We start from the raw sequence: 23171 nt of genomic DNA on the forward strand, positions 1-23171 counted from the left end.
CTTTGTTCTACAACACTCCCCACGGTCCAGGACTGCCCGTGACTCCATCTTCAGAGAACCGTGTCCCTGTAACCTTTGGTCCCTCTGTTCTACAACACTCCTCAGGGTCCCTGTCTACCCGTGACTCCATCTTCATGGTATCGTGTCCCTGCACTCCTGGGTCCCACTGTTCTACAACGCGCCCCAGGGTCCTTGACTGCCCGTGACTTCATCTTCAGGGAATCGTGTCCCTGTACCCCTAGGTCCCTCTGTTCTACAACATTTCCCAGGGTTCCTGACTAGCCGTGATCCCAATTGCAGGAAACAATGTCCCTTTGCCTCTGGGACCCTCTGTTCTACAACACTCTCCACGGCCCTGCCTACCAGCGACGTCAGTTTCACGTAACCATGCATTTGTAGCCCTCCGTTCTTTAACATCTCCCAAGTTTCCTCTCGTTAACCGTGGAAGTCCCACCCTGTTGTTTGTCTACCTGAAATGAAATAGCTCAAAATAAAATGTATGTGCTCCTGCTCGGCCAACTTCTCCGGCTGATCGAGGTCCCACTGTAAGAGATAAATGTCTCCACTGCCTAAAACGCCGTCGACGTTAATGTCATCTGCAAGCTCACCTAACGCGTATTGTGTAATCTGCTGTATTGACAAACCAACCTTATTTCGGTTGAACTTAATCATAGCACTTGATCCTCATCTTGTAGCTGGGAATATAAGTGGACCTGGGATTGAGTGTGGTTGGGGGGGTGGTCATCTTGTCAATCTTCCCTGGGATCTTGTCCTCGCCTCCGTGGGCTAAATCAGGCCGTTCTGCTGATGCCTTGCGGGGAAAACTGTCTTGTATTGTCTTTGCCTCCGTCGGGTAATTCAGTCCGTTCTGCCATTACCCGATGGATGGTCCTGCCGAGCCTTGATGTGGACTAACAGTTGAGTCCCGGCTTGTTGAAGGATAACTCCCGGCTGCATGTCTACGTGCTGTCCATGTCAGTGTCTTGTAAAAGAGGAGTCCCGACTTGTCGAAGGATAAGTCCCGGCTCTGTGTTGAGGTACAGTTCCTAGTCTACCTCCAAGCTCCAGCCTCCGAGTTATTCAAGCGCCAAGCTCTTCAAGAAACAAAGCCCAAAGCTCGATCTCCAAGAACCGCAGCCTCAAGCCTCGAGAAACAAGAAACCCAATCTCAAGCCTCGAGAAACAAGAATCCCAATCTCAAGCCTCGAGAAACCAGAATCCCAGCCTCAAGCCTCGAGAACCAAGAACCCCAATCTCAAGCCTCGAGAACCAAGAATCCCAATCTCAAGCCTCGAGAAACAAGAACCCCAATCTCTAGCCTCGAGATCCAAGAATCCCAATCTGAAGCCTAGAGAACCAAGTACCCCAATCTCAAGCCTCGAGAACCAAGAACCCCAATCTCAAGCCTCGAGAACCAAGAATCCCAATCTGAAGCCTCGAGAACCAAGAATCCCAATCTCAAGCCTCGAGAACCAAGAACCCCAATCTCAAGCCTCGAGAACCAAGAACCCCAATCTCAAGCCTCGAGAACCGAGAATCCCAATCTCAATCCTCGAGAACCAAGAACCCCAATCTCAAGCCTCGAGAACCAAGAATCCCAATCTCTAGCCACGAGAACCAAGAACCCCAATCTCAAGCTTCGAGAACCAAGAATCCCAATCTCAAGCCTCGAGAACCAAGAATCCCAATCTCAAGCCTCGAGAACCAAGAATCCCAATCTCAAGCCTCGAGAACCAAGAATCCCAATCTGAAGCCTCGAGAACCAAGAACCCCAATCTCAAGCCTCGAGAACCAAGAACCCCAATCTCAAGTCTCGAGAGCCAAGAATCCCAATCTCAAGCCTCGAGAACCAGGAACCCCAACCTCAAGCCTCGAGAACCAAGAACCCCAGCCTCAATCTTCGATCTCCAAGAACTCCAGCCTCAAGCCTCGATAAACAAGAACCCCAATCTCAAGCCTCGAGAACCAAGAATCCCAATCTGAAGCCTCGAGAACCAAGAACCCCAATCTCAAGCCTCGAGAACCAAGAACCCCAATCTCAAGCCTCGAGAACCAAGAATCCCAATCTCAAGCCTCGCGAACCAAGAATCCCAAACTCAAGCCTCGAAAACCAAGAATCTCAATCTCAAGCCTCGAGAACCAAGAATCCCAATCTCAAGCCTCGAGAAACAAGAACCCCAATCTCAAGCCTCGAGAACCAAGAATCCCAATCTCAAGCCTCGAGAACCAAGAATCCCAATCTCAGGCCTCGAGAACCAAGAATCCCAATCTCAAGCCTCGAGAAACAAGAACCCCAATCTCAAGCCTCGAGAACCAAGAATCCCAATCTCAAGCCTCGAGAACCAAGAATCCCAATCTCAAGCCTCGAGAACCAAGAACCCCAATCTCAAGCCTCGAGAACCAAGAATCCCAATCTCAAGCCTCGAGAACCAAGAATCCCAATCTCAAGCCTCGAGAACCAAGAATCCCAATCTCAAGCCTCGTGAACCAAGAACCCCAATCTCAAGCCTCGAGAACCAAGATCCCAATCTCAAGCCTCGAGAACCAAGAATCCCAATCTCAAGCCTCGAGAACCAAGAATCCCAATCTCAAGCCTCGAGAACCAGGAATCCCATTCTCAAGCCTCGAGATCCAAGAACCCCAATCTCAAGCCTCGAGAACAAAGAATCCCAATCTCAAGCCTCGAGAACCAAGAATCCCAATCTCAAGCCTCGAACTCCAAGAATCCCAATCTCAAGCCTCGAGAACCAAGAACCCCAATCTCAAGCCTCGAGAAACAAGAATCCCAATCTCAAGCCTCGAGAACCAAGAATCCCAATCTCAAGCCTCGAGAACCAAGAATCCCAATCTCAAGCCTCGAGAACCAAGAATCCCAATCTGAAGCCTCGAGAACCAAGAACCCCAATCTCAAGCCTCGAGAACCAAGAACCCCAATCTCAAGCCTCGAGAACCAAGAATCCCAATCTCAAGCCTCGAGAACCAAGATACCCAATCTCAAGCCTCGAGAACCAAGAATCCCAATCTTAAGCCTCGAGAACCAAGAACCCCAATCTCAAGCCTCGAGAACCAATAACCCCAGCCTCAAGCTTCGATCTCCAAGAACTCCAGCCTCAAGCCTCGAGAACCAAGAACTCCAATCTCAAGCCACGAGAACCAAGAACCCCAACCTCAAGCCTATAGAACCAAGAACCCCAGCCTCAATCTTCGATCTCCAAGAACTCCAGCCTGAAGCCTCGATAAACAAGAATCCCAGCCTCAAGCCTCGAGCTCCAAGAACTCCAGCCTCAAGCCTCGAGTTCCAAGAACCCCAGCCTCAAGCCTCGAGAACCAGGAATCCCAATCTCAAGCCTCGAGATCCAAGAATCCCAATCTCAAGCCTCGAGAACCAAGAATCCCAATCTCAAGCCCCGAGAAACAAGAACTCCAGCCTCAAGCCTCGATAAACAAGAATCCCAGCCTCAAGACTCGAGCTCCAAGAACTCCAGCCTCAAGCCTCGAGCTCTAAGAACCCCAGCCTCAAACCTCGAGAACCAAGAATCCCAATCTCAAGCCTCGAGAACCAAGAATCCCAATCTCAAGCCTCGAGAACCAAGAATCCCAATCTCAAACCTCGAGAACCAAGAATCCCAATCTCAAGCCTCGAGAACCAAGAATCCCAATCTCAAGCCCCGAACTCCACGAATCCCAATCTCAAGCTCCAAGAACCCAGGCCTCGTCACGTCTGCGCCTGGTTTGGGGTCCGAACCCAAGTCAAGGCTCGGTCCTTGTCCAGTCACGGGCTCGGGGTCCACGCCAAGGCTCCTTGCCCACAGTCCCTCGTCCTGGTCCTGCTCTCCTAGCCTAGTCTGCGACCTGTCCCGTCCGTTAGTTCTGTCCCGTCTTTTTCTTAGTACTTTAGTGTCTGTGTCCTGCATCAACGCCCACCCAACCTTATGACACTGAGACCCACAAAATTCTGCAGAGTCGTCTACAAAGTGAAAAACAAAATATTGTCTTCCCTGTTCACCATGTCTACTACACTGCTCTCATGAAACGTCCTGGTTCCTCACTAAAAATATAATCACTGCTCCGCCCATGACCGCAAGAAACTGGAGAGCGTTGTGGAAAGAGCTGAGCCCAGCTCCGAAACCAGCTTCCCCTCCATGAACTCTGACTGCACTTCCTGCTGCCTCGGGAATACAGTCAGCATCATCAAATAAATGGTTCCAGCCACCCCGAACAGTCTCTCCTCTGCACCCTCCCATCGGAGTGAAAATGGGAAATCATGTATAAGGTGGTTCAAGGACAGTTTGTACACGACAGTAGTCAGACTACTGAACGGACACCTAATGCGATAAGATGTACTCTTGACCTCAAATCCTCCTCTTCGTGGCTCTTCAACCTTATAGTCTGCCTGCACAGCAATTTCTCAGTAACGTTGATACTTTATTCTGCATTCTGAGATCGAGTAACCTTGTTCTCCTCCAATGAAGTGACCTGTAACTATGGACGTGGGTGGGATCTCCCCTGTCTGTGATGTATATAAACGATCTGAATGAAAGTATAGGCGCGTGGTTTGTTCTGTTTCTAGATGATAGACTAATGGGTCTTGTGGATCGCTTAGAGGACCTGTAAAGACATGGATCAGTTTCTGATTTGTGATGGAGAAATGTTAAAAGCTGTTTAACCCGGACAATCTTAAAATGTCGCACCTTGGTAGGTCAAATATCCAGAGATAGCGGACTATTAAAGACAGAACCTTCAAGTGTGTTGTTCAGCACCGGGGTCCTGTAGACCTATGCATTGGTTCATCCATTCTGAGAGGATGACGAAGAAGGCTTATATCATTCTTGCCATTATCAGTTATACCAAGCTTATATCAGTTGGGGCACTGAGTTTAAAACTTCGGCTGTTATAAAGCAACTTCATAAAAACAAAAATCACTGGTTAGGCTGAACCAGGCGTATTGTATACAGTTCTGGTCACCCCATTATCGGAAGGATGTCAGGGCGTTGGGGAGCTTCCGGAGAGGTTTAACAGGACTCTGTCGGGATTCGGTGCCACGTGTTACAACGAGAGGTCGGACACCTGGGTCGCTTCCTTTGGAGCCGAGGAGGCTCAGGGGAGATCTGACTGATCTCTGGAATCCGTCAGACACCTGTCAGCCTTTGCCAAGTTAAGTAATTTGGACTGTCGGGGATGACGGCTGAAAGTAGATGGGATTGTGAGAGGGAGGGGTGATCGTGATGGAGGGATAGGGCGCGGATGGTGGGTGGAAGGGAGACCCAGTGGGGGATAAGGCTGATTTCACACACACTCTGAATGGGCTCTCTGCAGGTGCGCAGAAACAGGAGCCGAAGCAGAACATCGGAAATCGATCCGTCCGTAAGATCTCCCTACTCTGTCTCGTTACGATCGGCGTCGCGATGGTGGCCGGGCTTTCGATCTATGGTGAGTGGAACGGGCTCCGGGTGTAGTCATACCGTAAACAAACAGAGTCAAATGAAATGTTAGCGCAAAAAGCTCACTCTGACACCGACACGTTCCTCACCGTGACAGCGGCAAGACCCTCGCCGTGACACAGACGTTACCCTCAACATAGCATAGAGAAGACCCTTACCATTATTACGATAGTACCCTCACACCGTGCACGACAGTACACTTGCCGTGACACCGACACATCTCTCACCGCTACACTGCCACAGCCTTCACCGTGAGATCTGTACACCCTTCTCTGTGACATCGACACTCCCCTATCCATGACACCAGCATTCCCGACACTCCCAACACCGTGCCACCGTCCAGTCCACACCATTACACCAACACTCCCCTAACCGTGACTTTTACCTCACATCGTAACGCTGACACTGTCACGTCCCTCAACCGTGACACCTTTCAGACCCCACTTCGGGACATCGTCACGCCCCTTACCATGTCATGGACTTCCCCCTCACTGTGACATGGACACTCCCTCTCACTGTAATACTGACACTCCGAGCACAGTGATCCGGACACTCTCCACACCGTGACACCGACTCTCCCTTTAATGTGACACCGCTACTCCCCTGAACGTGACACTGAGACTGCGAACTGTGACACCCTTACACCGACACTCCCTCTCACCGTGACACTTACTCTCCCCACACCGCAACATTGACACCCCCCTCACAGTGACACCACCACTCCGCTCACCGTGACACCAACACTCTCCTCACTGTGACACCGGCACAAACTTCTCCCTAACAATGATGCAACCTTCTGCGTGCAAGCAACACACCCCACATCGTGACATCGACAGGCTCCTCTCTGTGACACCATTATTCCCCATATTGTGTCACAGAGAGGTCAATCACTGTGACACAAACAGACATATCACTGTGACGTCGTCACACACCTCACTGTGACACAGACACATTGCTCAGTGTGACACCGACACATCTCTCATTGTGACACCGACAGGCCCCTCACTATGACAGTCACACATCCCTCACTGTGACATAGACACGCACCTCAGTGCGACACCGACACTCCCCACACAGTGACATCGACACTCCTCAGACCTCGTCACATAGAGACCTCTCACTGTGACACAGACACTCCCCTCATCTGACAACGACACACCTCATACCGTGTCACTGACACACACTTTACTATCCCTCTCAGTATCGCAGACTCGACAGTCTCTGATCACCGCCGACCGAAACTACCGGAGACTTTGGGAACAACATCAGGAGATGAACAGGACCCAGCGCCAATGTCAACAGCATGTCCATGAGTTGAACACAACCCTTGAATCCAGGACATCCGAGAACTCCCTCCTGGATATCTCTCAGAGAACCTGTCTGAATAGTCTTTTCGCCATGAACAACAACCTGACTATCCTCGAAAACAACATTTCCGTCCTCAACTCGGATCTCTCGGAGCTGAATCGAACGCACAACGATCTCCGTTATCAGTTCAATCAGCTCGAAATGAAGTACAGAAACATCAACGAAAACAAAGCTCAGATTTGCCAATACCTTATCAGGAGAACAGGTGAGACGACATCCCCCGTTTCAACTGCTCCATATAACAGGGGGTGAGAATGGAAGATGTGGAGAGTTTCACTGCATCACTTACCCCGGGAGTATGCGATGGAACAGTGTGGAGGGAGATTCACTCTGTGTCTGACACCGGGAGTGTGTGAAGGAACGGTGTGGAGGGAGTTTCACTCTGTGTCTGACCCCGAGAGTGTGTGATCGGACGGTGTGGAGGAAGATTCACTCTGTCTCTGACCCGGAGAGTGCGTTATGGAACGGTGTGGAGGGAGTTTCACTGTGTGTTTGACCCTGGGAGTATGTGATGGGATGGTGTGGAGGGGGTTTCTCTGTATGTCTGATATCGGGAGTGTGTGATGGGACTGTGTGGAGGGAGATTCACTCTGTGCCTGACCCCGGGATGTGTGATGTGACGTTGTGGACCGAAATTTACTCTGCGCCTGACCCCGGGAGTGTGTGATGGGATGGTGTGGAGGGAGATTCACTCTGTGTCTGATCTCGTGAGTTTGTGACGGGACGGTGTGGAGGCAGATACATCTAGTATCTGAGCCCGGGAGTGTGTGATGGGACTGTGTGGAGAGAGATTCACTCTGTGTCTAACCCGGGAGTGTGTGATGGGACGGTGTGGAGGGAGATTCACTCTGTGTCTAACCCGGGAGTGTGTGATGGGATGGTGTGGAGGGAGATTCACTCTGTGTCTGATCTCGTGAGTTTGTGACGGGACGGTGTGGAGGCAGATACATCTAGTATCTGAGCCCGGGAGTGTGTGATGGGGCGGTGTGGAGGGAGATTCACTCTGTGTCTGATCTCGTGAGTTTGTGACGGGACGGTGTGGAGGCAGATACATCTAGTATCTGAGCCCGGGAGTGTGTGATGGGATGGTGTGGAGGGAGATTCACTCTGTGTCTGATCTCGTGAGTGTGTGACGGGACGGTGTGGAGGCAGATACATCTAGTATCTGAGCCCGGGAGTGTGTGATGGGGCGGTGTGGAGGGAGATTCACTCTGTCTGATCTCGTGAGTTTGTGACGGGACGGTGTGGAGGCAGATACATCTAGTATCTGAGCCCGGGAGTGTGTGATGGGGCGGTGTGGAGGGAGATTCACTCTGTCTGATCTCGTGAGTTTGTGACGGGACGGTGTGGAGGCAGATACATCTAGTATCTGAGCCCGGGAGTGTGTGATGGGGCGGTGTGGAGGGAGATTCACTCTGTCTGATCTCGTGAGTTTGTGACGGGACGGTGTGGAGGCAGATACATCTAGTATCTGAGCCCGGGAGTGTGTGATGGGGCGGTGTGGAGGGAGATTCACTCTGTCTGATCTCGTGAGTTTGTGACGGGACGGTGTGGAGGCAGATACATCTAGTATCTGAGCCCGGGAGTGTGTGATGGGGCGGTGTGTAAGAAGCTTAAACACAAAGTACTCTGCAGATGTTGCGGTCAAAGCAACACACACAATACTATTGATGAATTTAACAGGTCGGGCAGCTTCCGTGGAAAGGAACAGTCAACGTGTTATAGCCGTGACCCTTCATCAGGACTGAGAGGTGGGCCAGGGACTCTATAGAGAACATGGGGGAAGTTTGGGAAGGTTAACGATGGTCGGTGCTTGGTGAAAAACAAGTGAGGGTTGAGATCAAGATGAGTGTAATGGGAAGCAGCGAGGGGATAGGCAGGAAAGGTAAAGAAGCTTCCCCTATGGATGTTGCCTGATGTGGAGATCAAGTCGTATGAATCAAGGTTAGCAGAGCTGGGACTTTTCAATTTGGAACGTAGAAGAATGAGAGGGGACGATATGGTTTACAAGATTATGAGAGGCATTGATAGGGTGGATAGTCAGTACCTGTTTTGCAGGGCACCAATAGCAAACACCAGACGGCATATGTAAAACGTCAGGTAGGGAAGTTTAGGGGAGATATCAGGGGTAAGGTTTTTACACAGACGGTTGTGAGCGCCTGGAATGACTTGCCAAGGATGGTGGTGGAGGCTAAAATTTTAGGGACATTTACGAGCCTCTTGGACAGGCACGGGGTTGAAAGAAAAATGGAGGGTAATGGAGTAGTGTGTTTAGTAATTTTTTTAAAGGATTATATGGGTCGGTAAAACACGGAGGGCTGAAGTGCCTGCATTGTGCACTTGTGTTCTATTGTTCGAAGGAATGTAAGGGAGAAGCATTATGTGTAGTAGAAGAAGGAAAAACCATGAGGGAGGTGAGAGTGAGCTGGAGGAGGAGGAAGAGTGAAAGTGGGAAGAGGAAGGGAGCTGGAGGGAATTACTGGAAGTTGGAGAATTCAAGGCAGCTTCCATCTGTGTCTGACACTGGAAAGTGTGTAGGGACGGTGTGCAACCAGCGACACCTACTGTCTGATGCCGGGAATGCGTGATTCGGCAGGACGGGAACTGTATTGCATCACTTTGCGTCTGACCCTGACTGTGTGAAAAGATGATGCATCAGGACCTTCTCTCTGCGATTGACGTCTCTTTAATAGCTCGGGACAAGCGGGTTTTGCTCTATGTTTGACTGCTAGAATGAGTGACGTCACTGACGGAGTGAGCTTCGCTCCACGTCTGATCCCAAAGGAATGTGACAGGACGTTGTGGAGGGTGTTTCACATCTACCCCGGGTGTGGGTGATGGGAAGGTGTGCAGGAAGTTTCACTCTATGTCTGACCCCGGGAGTGTGTGATGGGACGGTGTGGAGGGAGATTCACTCTATGCCTGACCGCGGGAGTTTGTGATGGGACTGTGTGGAGGGAGATTCACTCTGCGTCTGACCCCGGGAGTTTGTGATGGGACGGCGTGGAGGGAGATTCACTCTGTGTCTGACCTCTGGTGTGTTTGATGGGACGGTGTGGGGGGAGATTCACTCTGTGTCTTACCCCTGGTGCGTGTGATGGGACGGTGCGGAGGGAGATTCACTCTGTGTCTGACCCCGGGAGTCTGTGATGGGACGGTACGGAGGGATATTCACTCTGCGTCTGACCCCGGGAGTGTGTGATGGCACGGTGCGGAGGGAGATTCACTCTGTGTCTGACCCCGGGAGTGTGTGATGGGACGGTACGGAGGGATATTCACTCTGCGTCTGACCCTGGGAGTTTGTGATGGGACGGCGTGGAGGGAGATTCACTCTGTGTCTGACGTCTGGTGTGTGTGATGGGACGGTGTGGGGGGAGATTCACTCTATGCCTGACCGCGGGAGTTTGTGATGGGACTGTGTGGAGGGAGATTCACTCTGCGTCTGACCCCGGGAGTTTGTGATGGGTCGGCGTGGAGGGAGATTCACTCTGTGTCTGACCTCTGGTGTGTTTGATGGGACGGTGTGGGGGGAGATTCACTCTGTGTCTGACGTCTGGTGTGTGTGATGGGACGGTGTGGGGGGAGATTCACTCTGTGTCTGACCCCTGGTGTGTGTGATGGGATGGTGCGGAGGGAGATTCACTCTGTGTCTGACCCCGGGAGTGTGTGATGGGACGGAGTGGAGGGAGATTCACTCTGTGTCTGAGCCCAGGAGTGTGTGATGGGATGGTGTGGAGGGAGATTCACTGTGTGTCTGACCCCGGGAGTGTGTGATGGGACGGTACGGAGGGATATTCACTCTGTGTCTGAGCCCAGGAGTGTGTGATGGGATGGTGTGGAGGGAGATTCACTCTGTGTCTGACCAGGGGAGTGTGTGATGGGATGGTGTGGAGGAAGATTCACTCTGTGTCTGAACCAAGGAGAGTGCGACGGGACAGTGTGGAGGGAATTTCACTCTGTTTGATCCTGGAAAATGTGATGGGACCATGTGCAATGACCGACATCTGGTTTCCGAGCCCGGGAGTGTGTTATAGGACGAAGTGGAGGGAGCTTAAACACAAAATATTCTGCACATGCTGCGGGCAAAGCAACACGCACATCACGATTGATGCACTCAGCAGGTCGGGAGGATTCCGTGGAAAGGAACAGTCAACGTTTTATGGCTGCGACCCTTCGTCAGGACTGAGGGGTGGGAGCAGGGGCTCTATAGAGAGCATGGGAGAAAGGTGGGAAGGATAAGTATGGTAGGTGCTGGATGAGAAACCGGTAAGAGGGAAGATCCTGGGTAGCAGGGAATGTATAGGCCGGACGGTAAAGAAAGCTCCCCTATGGATGCTGCCGGGTTTGGAGATCAAGTCATATGAAGCAAGGTTAGCAGAGCTGGGACTTTTTTCTTTGGAGCGTAGAAGACTGAGAGGGGACTTGATAGAGCTCTACAAGATTAAGAGAGGCATAGATAGGCTGGAGAGTCAGTACCAGTTTCCCAGACCGCCAATAGGCTAAAAAATTCAAGGGTACTTTAGAGCCTCTTTGACAAGCACATTAATGAAAGAAACATGGAAGGTTATAGGGTAGTGTGGGTTTAGTACATTTTGCAAAGATTACATTGGTTGGCACAACATGGAGGGCTGAGGTGCCTGCATTGTGCTGTGGTGTTCAATGGTTCTAAGGAATGTAATAGAAAAGCACGATAGATAGTCGATGGAAGCGGTACCATGAGGGAACTGATAGGGAGCTGGAGGAGGAGGGAACAAAGAAACACAGAAAATAGGTGAAGTAGGCTATTCGGCCCTTCGAGCCTGCACCGCCATTCAGTATGATCATGGCTGATCATCCAACTCAGATCCCTGAACATGCTTTCTCTCCATACCCACTGATCCCTTTAGCCAAAAGGGTCATATCTAACTTCCTCATAAATATAGCCAATGAACCGGCCTCAACTGTTTCCTGTGGCAGAGAATTCCACAGATTCACCACTCTCTGTCTGAAGAAGTTTTTTCTCATATCGTTTTTCCTCATATAAGTGTTTCCTTTTCCTAAAAGGCTTCCCCTTTAGACTAGAACTGTGACCCCTTGTTCCGGACTTCCCCTACGTCGGACACAACCTTCCAGCATTTAGCCTGTCCAATTCCTTTCGAATTTTATATGTTTGAATAAGATCCCCCCTTATCTTCTAAATTCCAGTGATTAAAACTGGGATGTGGGCAGGTAGGGGGAGGGAATTACTGGAAGCTGGAAAGTTCAAGGGAGCTTCGTCCTGTGTCTGACACTGGAAAGTGAGAAGCGACGGTGTGCAAAACAGCGACACCTACTGTCTGATGCCGGGACTGTGTAATGCGGCAGGTCGGGTACTGTATTACATTACTTTGCGTCTGACCCTGACTGTGTGAAGAGATGATGCATCTGGACCTTCTCCCTGCGTTTGACATCTCTGTGATAGCTCGGAAGAAGCGGGTCTTGCTCTCTGTTTGAATACCTGAATGAGTGACGTGACTGTGCGGAGTGAGCTTCACTGTCTGATCTCAAAAGAATGTGACAGAGCGATGTGGAGGGAGTTTCACAGCGACGCCGGCTGTGTGTGAGATGGGACGGTGTAGAGGGTGTTTCACTCTGTGACTGACCCCGGGAGTGTGTGATGGCACGGTGTGGAGGGAGAATTCCTCTGTGTCTGAACCAGGGAGTGAGTGATAGGACTTTGTGGAGGGAGATTCACTCTGTGTCTGACCCCGATAGTGTGTGATGGGACAGTGCGGAGAGAGATTCACTCTGTGTCTGACCACGGGAGTGTGTGATGGGACGGTGTGGAGGGAGATTCACTCTGTGTCTGACCCCGGGAGTGTGTGATGGGACAGTGTGGAGAGAGATTCACTCTGTGTCTGACCCCGGGAGTGTGTGATGGGACGGTGTGTAGGGAGATTCACTCTGTGACTGACCCCGATAGTGTGTGATGGGACAGTGTGGAGGGAGATTCACTCTGTGTCTGACCCCGGGAGTGTGTGATGGGACGGTGTGGAGGGAGATTCACTCTGTGTCTGACCCCGATAGTGTGTGATGGGACAGTGTGGAGGGAGATTCACTCTGTGTCTGACCCCGGGAGTGTGTGATGGGACAGTGCGGAGAGATTTTCACTCTGTGTTTGACCCTGGAATATGTGATTCGGCCGTGTGGAATGATCGACATCTAGTGTCTGAGCCCGGGAGTGTGTTATAGAATTGTATGGAGGGAACTTAAACACAAAGTACTCTGCACATGATGCGGTCAAGGCAACACAAACAGCATGCTTGATGAACTTAGCTGGTCGGGCAGCTTCCGTGGAAAAGAACAGTCTATGTTTTATGATCGTGACCCTTCCTCAGGACTGAGGAGTAGGGCAGGGGCACTATAGAGATCGTGGGGGAAGGGTGGGAAGGTTAAGGATGGTAGGTGAAAAGTCAGTGAAGGGAAAAATGAAGCTGTGGGTTATGGGTAGCAGCTAGTGCATAGGCAGAAAAGGTAAAGAAGCCTCCCCTATGGATGTTGCCTGATGTGGAGATCAAGTCGTATGAAGCAAGGTTAACAGAACTGGGAATTTTCTGTTTGGAGTGTAGAAGAATGAGACGGGACTTGATAGAGGTGTTCAGAATTATGAGAGGCATAGATAGGGAGGATAGACAGTACCTGTTTTGCAGGGCACCAATAGCAAACAACAGAGGGCATATGTAAACAGTAAGGGAGGGAAGTTTATTGGAAACCACAGGGTTATGACTTTTTAGTCAGAGGGTTTGTGAGCGGCTGGAATGACTTGCCAGCGATGGTGGTGGAGGCTAAAACATTAGGGGCATTTAAAAGTCTTTTGGACAGGCACATATTTGAAAGAATAATGGAGTGTTACTGGGTAGTGTGGGTTTAGTACATGTTTTTAAGAATTATATGGGACGGCACCGCATGGAGGGCTGAAGGACCTGCATTGTGCTGTTGTGGTCTGTGGTTCTAACGAAGGTAAGAGGAAAGCTCCATGGGTAATTGTAGGAGGTGGAAGCATGGTGGAGGTGACAGGGTGCTGGAGGAGGAGGAAGAGTGAAACTGGGATGCTAGTACGGAAGGGGAGGGAATTACTGGAAGGTGGAGAATCCATGGGAGCATCGTTCTGTATCTGACCCCGGAAAGTGTGAAGGGACGTTGTGCAAACAGCGACACCTAGTGTCTGATGCCGGGATTGTGAGATTCGGCTGGTCGGTACTCTATTACATCACTTCGAGTCTGACCCTGACTTTGTGAAGAGATGATGCATCAGGACATTCTCTCTGCGATTGACATTCTGTGATAGCTCGGAAGAAGCAGGTTTTGCTCTATGTTTGACTGCTAGAATGAGTGACGTGACTGGGCGGAGTGAGCTTCGCTCCGCGTCTGATCCAAACAATAATGTGATAGAACGATGTGGAGGGAGATTCACATCGACCCCGGGGGTGTGTGATGAAACGGTGTGGCGGGAGATTCATTCTGTGTCTGACCCAGGGTATGTCTGATAGGACGGTGTGGAGGGAGGTTCACTCTATGCCTGATCCCGTGAGAGTGTGATGGACAGTGTGAAGGGAGCCTGTTTCTGTGTCTGACCCAAGGTTTGTATGATGGGACGGTGTGGAGGGAGATTCATTCTGTGTCTGACCTCGGGAGTGTGTGATGGGACGGTGTGGAGAGAGCTTGACTCTGTGTCTGACCTCGGGAGTGTGTGATGGGTCCGTGTAGAGGGAGATTCTCTCTGTGTCTGACCCAGGGAATTTGTGATCGGACGGTGTGGAGGGAGATTCACACTGTGTCTGACCCAGGGTATGTCTGATAGGACGGTGTGGAGGGGGATTCACTGTGTGCCTGACCACGGGGTTGTGTGACGGGACGGTGTGGAGGGAGCGTCACACTGTGTCTGAGCCCGTTGGTGTGTGATGGGACGGTGTGGAGGGAGATCCACTCTGTGTTTGACCCCGGGAGTGTGTGATGGGACGGTGTGGAGGGAGATCCACTCTTTGTTTGACCCCGGGAGTGTGTGATGGGACGGTGTCGTGGGAGCTTCACTCTGTGACTGAACACGGGAGTGTGTGATGGGACGGTGTGGAGGGAGTGAGAGATGGGACGGTGTGGAGGGAGATCCACTCTGTGTTTGACCCCGGGAGTGTGTGATGGGACGGTGTCGTGGGAGCTTCACTCTGTGACTGAACACGGGAGTGTGTGATGGGACGGTGTGGAGGGAGATCCACTCTGTGTTTGACCCCGGGAGTGTGTGATGGGACTGTGTCGTGGGAGCTTCACTCTGTGACTGAACACGGGAGTGTGTGATGGGACGGTGTGGAGGGTGTGAGAGATGGGACGGTGTGGAGGGAGATCCACTCTGTGTTTGACCCCGGGAGTGTGTGATGGGACGGTGTCGTGGGAGCTTCACTCTGTGACTGAACACGGGAGTGTGTGATGGGACGGTGTGGAGGGAGATCCACTCTGTGTTTGACCCCGGGAGTGTGTGATGGGACTGTGTCGTGGGAGCTTCACTCTGTGACTGAACACGGGAGTGTGTGAGGGGACGGTGTGGAGGGAGATCCACTCTGTGTTTGACCCCGGGAGTGTGTGATGGGACGGTGTGGAGGGAGATCCACTCTGTGTTTGACCCCTGGAGTGTGTGATGGGACGGTGTCGTGGGAGCTTCACTCTGTGACTGAACACGGGAGTGTGTGATGGGACGGTGTCGTGGGAGCTTCACTCTGTGACTGAACACGGGAGTGTGTGATGGGACGGTGTGGAGGGAGTGAGAGATGGGACGGTGTGGAGGGAGATCCACTCTGTGTTTGACCCCGGGAGTGTGTGATGGGACGGTGTCGTGGGAGCTTCACTCTGTGACTGAACACGGGAGTGTGTGATGGGACGGTGTCGTGGGAGCTTCACTCTGTGACTGAACACGGGAGTGTGTGATGGGACGGTGTGGAGGGAGTGAGAGATGGGACGGTGTGGAGGGAGATCCACTCTGTGTTTGACCCCGGGAGTGTGTGATGGGACGGTGTCGTGGGAGCTTCACTCTGTGACTGAACACGGGAGTGTGTGATGGGACGGTGTCGTGGGAGCTTCACTCTGTGACTGAACACGGGAGTGTGTGATGGGACGGTGTGGAGGGAGTGAGAGATGGGACGGTGTGGAGGGAGATCCACTCTGTGTTTGACCCCGGGAGTGTGTGATGGGACGGTGTCGTGGGAGCTTCACTCTGTGACTGAACACGGGAGTGTGTGATGGGACGGTGTGGAGGGAGATCCACTCTGTGTTTGACCCCGGGAGTGTGTGATGGGACTGTGTCGTGGGAGCTTCACTCTGTGACTGAACACGGGAGTGTGTGATGGGACGGTGTGGAGGGAGCTTGACTCTGTGTCTGACCACGGGAGTGTGTGATGGGACGGTGTGGAGGGAGCTTAACTCTGTGTCTGACCCCGGGAGTGTGTGATGGGACTGTGTCGTGGGAGATTCATCTGTGACTGAACACGGGAGTGTGTGATGGGACGGTGTGGAGGGAGTGAGAGATGGGACGGTGTGGAGGGAGATCCACTCTGTGTTTGACCCCGGGAGTGTGTGATGGGACGGTGTCGTGGGAGCTTCACTCTGTGACTGAACACGGGAGTGTGTGATGGGACGGTGTCGTGGGAGCTTCACTCTGTGACTGAACACGGGAGTGTGTGATGGGACGGTGTCGTGGGAGCTTCACTCTGTGACTGAACACGGGAGTGTGTGATGGGACGGTGTGGAGGGAGATCCACTCTGTGTTTGACCCCGGGAGTGTGTGATGGGACTGTGTCGTGGGAGCTTCACTCTGTGACTGAACACGGGAGTGTGTGATGGGACGGTGTGGAGGGAGTGAGAGATGGGACGGTGTGGAGGGAGATCCACTCTGCGTTTGACCCCGGGAGTGTGTGATGGGACGGTGTCGTGGGAGCTTCACTCTGTGACTGAACACGGGAGTGTGTGATGGGACGGTGTGGAGGGAGATCCACTCTGTGTTTGACCCCGGGAGTGTGTGATGGGACTGTGTCGTGGGAGCTTCACTCTGTGACTGAACACGGGAGTGTGTGATGGGACGGTGTGGAGGGAGATCCACTCTGTGTTTGACCCCGGGAGTGTGTGATGGGACGGTGTGGAGGGAGATCCACTCTGTGTTTGACCCCTGGAGTGTGTGATGGGACGGTGTCGTGGGAGCTTCACTCTGTGACTGAACACGGGAGTGTGTGATGGGACGGTGTCGTGGGAGCTTCACTCTGTGACTGAACACGGGAGTGTGTGATGGGACGGTGTGGAGGGAGTGAGAGATGGGACGGTGTGGAGGGAGATCCACTCTGTGTTTGACCCCGGGAGTGTGTGATGGGACGGTGTCGTGGGAGCTTCACTCTGTGACTGAACACGGGAGTGTGTGATGGGACGGTGTCGTGGGAGCTTCACTCTGTGACTGAACACGGGAGTGTGTGATGGGACGGTGTGGAGGGAGTGAGAGATGGGACGGTGTGGAGGGAGATCAACTCTGTGTTTGACCCCGGGAGTGTGTGATGGGACGGTGTCGTGGGAGCTTCACTCTGTGACTGAACACGGGAGTGTGTGATGGGACGGTGTCGTGGGAGCTTCACTCTGTGACTGAACACGGGAGTGTGTGATGGGACGGTGTGGAGGGAGTGAGAGATGGGACGGTGTGGAGGGAGATCCACTCTGTGTTTGACCCCTGGAGTGTGTGATGGGATGGTGTCGTGGGAGCTTCACTCTGTGACTGAACACGGGAGTGTGTGATGGGACGGTGTCGTGGGAGCTTCACTCTGTGACTGAACACGGGAGTGTGTGATGGGACGGTGTGGAGGGAGATCCACTCTGTGTTTGACCCCGGGAGTGTGTGATGGGACGGTGTCGTGGGAGCTTCACTCTGTGACTGAACACGGGAGTGTGTGATGGGACGGTGTCGTGGGAGCTTCACTCTGTGACTGAACACGGGAGTGTGTGATGGGACGGTGTCGTGGGAGCTTCACTCTGTGACTGAACACGGGAGTGTGTGATGGGACGGTGTGGAGGGAGTGAGAGATGGGACGGTGTGGAGGGAGTGAGAGATGGGACGGTGTGGAGGGAGATCCACTCTGTGTTTGACCCCGGGAGTGTGTGATGGGACGGTGTCGTGGGAGCTTCACTCTGTGACTGAACACGGGAGTGTGTGATGGGACGGTGTCGTGGGAGCTTCACTCTGTGACTGAACACGGAAGTGTGTGATGGGACGGTGTGGAGGGAGTGAGAGATGGGACGGTGTGGAGGGAGATCCACTCTGTGTTTGACCCCGGGAGTGTGTGATGGGACGGTGTCGTGGGAGCTTCACTCTGTGACTGAACACGGGAGTGTGTGATGGGACGGTGTCGTGGGAGCTTCACTCTGTGACTGAACACGGGAGTGTGTGATGGGACGGTGTGGAGGGAGTGAGAGATGGGACGCTGTGGAGGGAGATCCACTCTGTGTTTGACCCCGGGAGTGTGTGATGGGACGGTGTCGTGGGAGCTTCACTCTGTGACTGAACACGGGAGTGTGTGATGGGACGGTGTCGTGGGAGCTTCACTCTGTGACTGAACACGGGAGTGTGTGATGGGACGGTGTGGAGGGAGTGAGAGATGGGACGGTGTGGAGGGAGATCCACTCTGTGTTTGACCCCGGGAGTGTGTGATGGGACGGTGTCGTGGGAGCTTCACTCTGTGACTGAACACGGGAGTGTGTGATGGGACGGTGTCGTGGGAGCTTCACTCGGTGACTGAACACGGGAGTGTGTGATGGGACGGTGTGGAGGGAGATCCACTCTGTGTTTGACCCCGGGAGTGTGTGATGGGACGGTGTCGTGGGAGCTTCACTCTGTGATTGAACACGGGAGTGTGTGATGGGACGGTGTCGTGGGAGCTTCACTCTGTGACTGAACACGGGAGTGTGTGATGGGACGGTGTCGTGGGAGCTTCACTCTGTGACTGAACACGGGAGTGTGTGATGGGACGGTGTGGAGGGAGTGAGAGATGGGACGGTGTGGAGGGAGTGAGAGATGGGACGGTGTGGAGGGAGATCCACTCTGTGTTTGACCCCGGGAGTGTGTGATGGGACGGTGTCGTGGGAGCTTCACTCTGTGACTGAACACGGGAGTGTGTGATGGGACGGTGTGGAGGGAGATCCACTCTGTGTTTGACCCCGGGAGTGTGTGATGGGACTGTGTCGTGGGAGCTTCACTCTGTGACTGAACACGGGAGTGTGTGATGGGACGGTGTGGAGGGAGCTTGACTCTGTGTCTGACCCCGGGAGTGTGTGATGGGACGGTGTGGAGGGAGCTTGACTCTGTGTCTGACCCCGGGAGTGTGTGATGGGACTGTGTCATGGGAGATTCATCTGTGACTGAACACGGGAGTGTGTGATGGGACGGTGTGGAGGGAGTGAGAGATGGGACGGTGTGGAGGGAGATCCACTCTGTGTTTGACCCCGGGAGTGTGTGATGGGACGGTGTCGTGGGAGCTTCACTCTGTGACTGAACACGGGAGTGTGTGATGGGACGGTGTCGTGGGAGCTTCACTCTGTGACTGAACACGGGAGTGTGTGATGGGACGGTGTCGTGGGAGCTTCACTCTGTGACTGAACACGGGAGTGTGTGATGGGACGGTGTCGTGGGAGCTTCACTCTGTGACTGAACACGGGAGTGTGTGATGGGACGGTGTGGAGGGAGATCCACTCTGTGTTTGACCCCGGGAGTGTGTGATGGGACGGTGTCGTGGGAGCTTCACTCTGTGACTGAACACGGGAGTGTGTGATGGGACGGTTTCGTGGGAGCTTCACTCTGTGACTGAACACGGAAGTGTGTGATGGGACGGTGTCGTGGGAGCTTCACTCTGTGACTGAACACGGGAGTGTGTGATGGGACGGTGTGGAGGGAGTGAGAGATGGGACGGTGTGGAGGGAGTGAGAGATGGGACGGTGTGGAGGGAGATCCACTCTGTGTTTGACCCCGGGAGTGTGTGATGGGACGGTGTCGTGTGAGCTTCACTCTGTGACTGAACACGGGAGTGTGTGATGGGACGGTGTGGAGGGAGATCCACTCTGTGTTTGACCCCGGGAGTGTGTGATGGGACTGTGTCGTGGGAGCTTCACTCTGTGACTGAACACGGGAGTGTGTGATGGGACGGTGTGGAGGGAGCTTGACTCTGTGTCTGACCCCGGGAGTGTGTGATGGGACGGTGTGGAGGGAGCTTGACTCTGTGTCTGACCCCGGGAGTGTGTGATGGGACTGTGTCGTGGGAGATTCATCTGTGACTGAACACGGGAGTGTCTGATGGGACGGTGTGGAGGGAGGCTAACTTTTTACTGATCCCAGTTGATGCGACGGGAATTATGGAGGGAGATATATGGTTCCTTTATTCTTAGTTGCAGAGCAAACGTGTCCGCAAATCTGGATCAAAAATGAAGACCGGTGTTATTTCATATCCAAGATCGCAAATACTTATGATGGAGCGAGACAACATTGTTCAGAACTTGATTCAGGGCTCCTCGAAATAAATTCAAACAAGGAAAAGGTATGTCTTGCCCTGAGAAGAGATATCAGTAATCAGGAGATCACGGGATGAGACAAACAGTGATTCTCCCCCCCCCCCCCCACACAATCCTAATGCGGCCACCGCCCCACCCCCCACACTCCTGGGAAGATCCTTCCACAATGTCCCGGCGCACACTCCCGGGGTCAGACACAGAGTGAATCTCCCTCCACAGCGTCTCATCACACACTCCCGGGGTCAGATACAGAGTGAATCTCCGTCCACCCCGTCCCATCAAACACTCCCCGGTGTCAGACATAGAGTGAATCTCCCTCCACACCGTCCAATCACACACTCCCGGGGTCAGACACAGAGTGAAACTCCCTCCACACCGTCCCATCACACACTCCCGGGGTCGGACACAGAGTGAATCCCCCTCCACACCGTCCCATCACACACTCCCGGGGGCAGACACAGAATGAATTTCCCTCCACACCGTCCCATCACACACCACCGGGGTCAGACAGAGTGAATCTCCCTCCGGACCGTCCCATGAAACACTCCCTGGGTCAGACACAGAATGAATGTCCCTCCAGACCGTCCCATCACACACTCCCGAGGCCAGACACAGAGTGAATCTCCCTCCACACGGTCCCATCACACACTCCCGGGGTCAGACACAGAATGAATCTCCCTCCACACGGTCCCATCACACACTCCCGGGGTCAGACAGAGAGTGAATCTCCCTCCACACCGTCCCATCACACACTCCCGGGGTCAGACAGAAAGTGAATCTCCCTCCACACCGTCCCATCACACACTCCCGGGTTCAGACAGAAAGTGAATCTCCCTCCACACCGTCCAATCACACACTCCCGGGGTCCGACACAGAGTGAAACTCCCTCCACACCGTCCCATCACACACTCCCGGGTTCAGACACAGAGTGACGCTGACTCCACCCCGTCCCATCACACACTCCCGGGGTCAGACACAGAGTGAATCTCACTCCACACCGTCCGATCACACACTCCCGGGTTCAGACACAGAGTGACGCTGACTCCACCCCGTCCTATCACACACTCCCGTGGTCTGACACAGAGTGAATCTCCCTCCACCCCATCCCATCACACACTCCCGGGGTCAAACACAGAGTGAATCTCCCTCCACACTCCCGAGCTCAATCAATGGGTGTTTCCCTCTCTGTTCCGTCCCTTCAAATGGATATGCAATGAGAGAGTCTGTTTCTAAACATTATCTGAAATGATTTAATTTCACAGAATTTTGTTTCTAATGCTGTCTATCAATCTGTATCATACTGGATCGGAAAATGCGCAGACAGGTGAGGTTTGGACTGTTGCCGGTCTGTGGTGTTGGATTGGGACAGTGGGTTAGTTTGGAGAATGAAACGAGGTCGTGTGGATAGAGTCGGGCAGTGGGATCAGTTTGAGTTCTGACTCAGATCTATGGGAAGAGAGGGTGTCAGTGAGATCAGTTTGGACAAAGGCTCGGTGTTGTTTTGTGAGTGGAACCGCGGGATTAGTTTGTTGACTGACAGAGTGTTGTCCCGAGAGGGTGAGGAAGTGGGATTAATTTGGGAGATTATTCGGGATTTTAGCGGAGCGCGGTATAATGAGATTCGTTCGGCCATGGACCTGGAGCTGTGGGGAGAGCGCGGTATCATGGGATTAGTTCGAGGCTGACAGGGGACTGTGGGCAGAGCGCGGTATCATGGGATTAGTTCCGAGGCTGACAGGGGGCTGTGGGGAGAGCGCGGTATCATGGGATTAGTTCCGAGGCTGACAGGGGGCTGTGGGGAGAATGCAGATCAGAGCTATTAGTTTGGCGACGTCTCCGGTTGTCTACTGTTGTGTCTCTATTGAAATTGTCTAACCCTCTTTGATAGAAATGTGGCCTCTGATCTTCTGTACAAGATATCCTATGGGTCGACCAGCTGCAGTAACTGCGGCTCGTACGGGAGTTATAATTGCAAATGGAAACACAGATTCATCTGCGAGAAGTCGGCACATTTAGACACGGATATTCCTGAAGAGATCCAAGGTTTCTGTCAACAGCCCGTGGGGCCGAGTTCAATCAACTGACTGCACCTCACTTCTCGCCATTCAATCTGCCCCACTCTCAAACCATTTCTACATCTCCCCCTTTCTACTGTTTTTCTCTTTTTACCCTTCATCTCTCTAAATCATTCCCTTTCCACCCCTCCTCTCCCGATCGAACCCCAGTCTCTGCCTCTCCTCTCTCCGTTCTCTATACACACTCTCAACCAAGGGGGAAAAAGACTGCACATTCACCCTATCTGTGCCCCTCCTGGCTTCATACCCACGCTCCAACGAATATAGACACATCCTTCTTGTCTTCTCTCCATATCTCAGACGCTCGAGTCCCGGGAACATCCTCGGAATGCTCCCTCAGACACTCTTTCCAGCTCAGTGACATCTTTCCTCCATGAGGGCGACCGGAACTGAACACTGCTCTCCAAACGCGGCCTCAGTGACGCCTTGTACAACTTCAACGTGAGCTCAGCACGGTGAAAAGTTGTAAAATTAACATAAATTGGGGAAATTCATAAATACTGCATACAGTTGAATACCGATGGAGTGTTTAAGTGTTCAGGGAGCGCTCGCAATCTGATGGCGGAGGGGAAGCAACTGCTCGTAAATGGTTGAGTTTTAAGACGCCTGTAACCTTCCCCGATGGTTTCGATGAACACAGGGTATTTCCCGGCGGGAGTCCGGGGAATTTCACCGGCACTTCCTCGGTGATGAATGTGGTCTTCCCGAGGCATTTCTTCTTGAACATGTTCTCGGTGGAGGGGACGAT

The 23171-nt window shown here is 52.9% G+C and overlaps 1 protein-coding gene across 2 annotated transcripts in view; it reads left to right on the forward strand.

Annotated features, from left to right (window-relative positions):
* Positions 1 to 22863, forward strand: part of LOC132390485 (uncharacterized) — a 37623-nt gene extending 14760 nt beyond the window's left edge. For both annotated transcript variants that reach the window (XM_059963091.1, XM_059963092.1), the window contains 5 exons: positions 5317 to 5430; positions 6643 to 7014; positions 20226 to 20374; positions 21611 to 21672; positions 22237 to 22863. In XM_059963091.1, coding sequence (XP_059819074.1) covers positions 5317 to 5430; positions 6643 to 7014; positions 20226 to 20374; positions 21611 to 21672; positions 22237 to 22432 — 893 coding nt within the window. In that variant the 3' untranslated portion in view covers positions 22433 to 22863. The remainder of the gene's footprint in view (positions 1 to 5316; positions 5431 to 6642; positions 7015 to 20225; positions 20375 to 21610; positions 21673 to 22236) is intronic.
* Positions 22864 to 23171: the final 308 nt, after the last annotated feature.

The sequence above is a fragment of the Hypanus sabinus genome, unplaced genomic scaffold (genome assembly GCF_030144855.1).
Source record: "Hypanus sabinus isolate sHypSab1 unplaced genomic scaffold, sHypSab1.hap1 scaffold_928, whole genome shotgun sequence".
Classification (NCBI taxonomy): domain Eukaryota; kingdom Metazoa; phylum Chordata; class Chondrichthyes; order Myliobatiformes; family Dasyatidae; genus Hypanus; species Hypanus sabinus.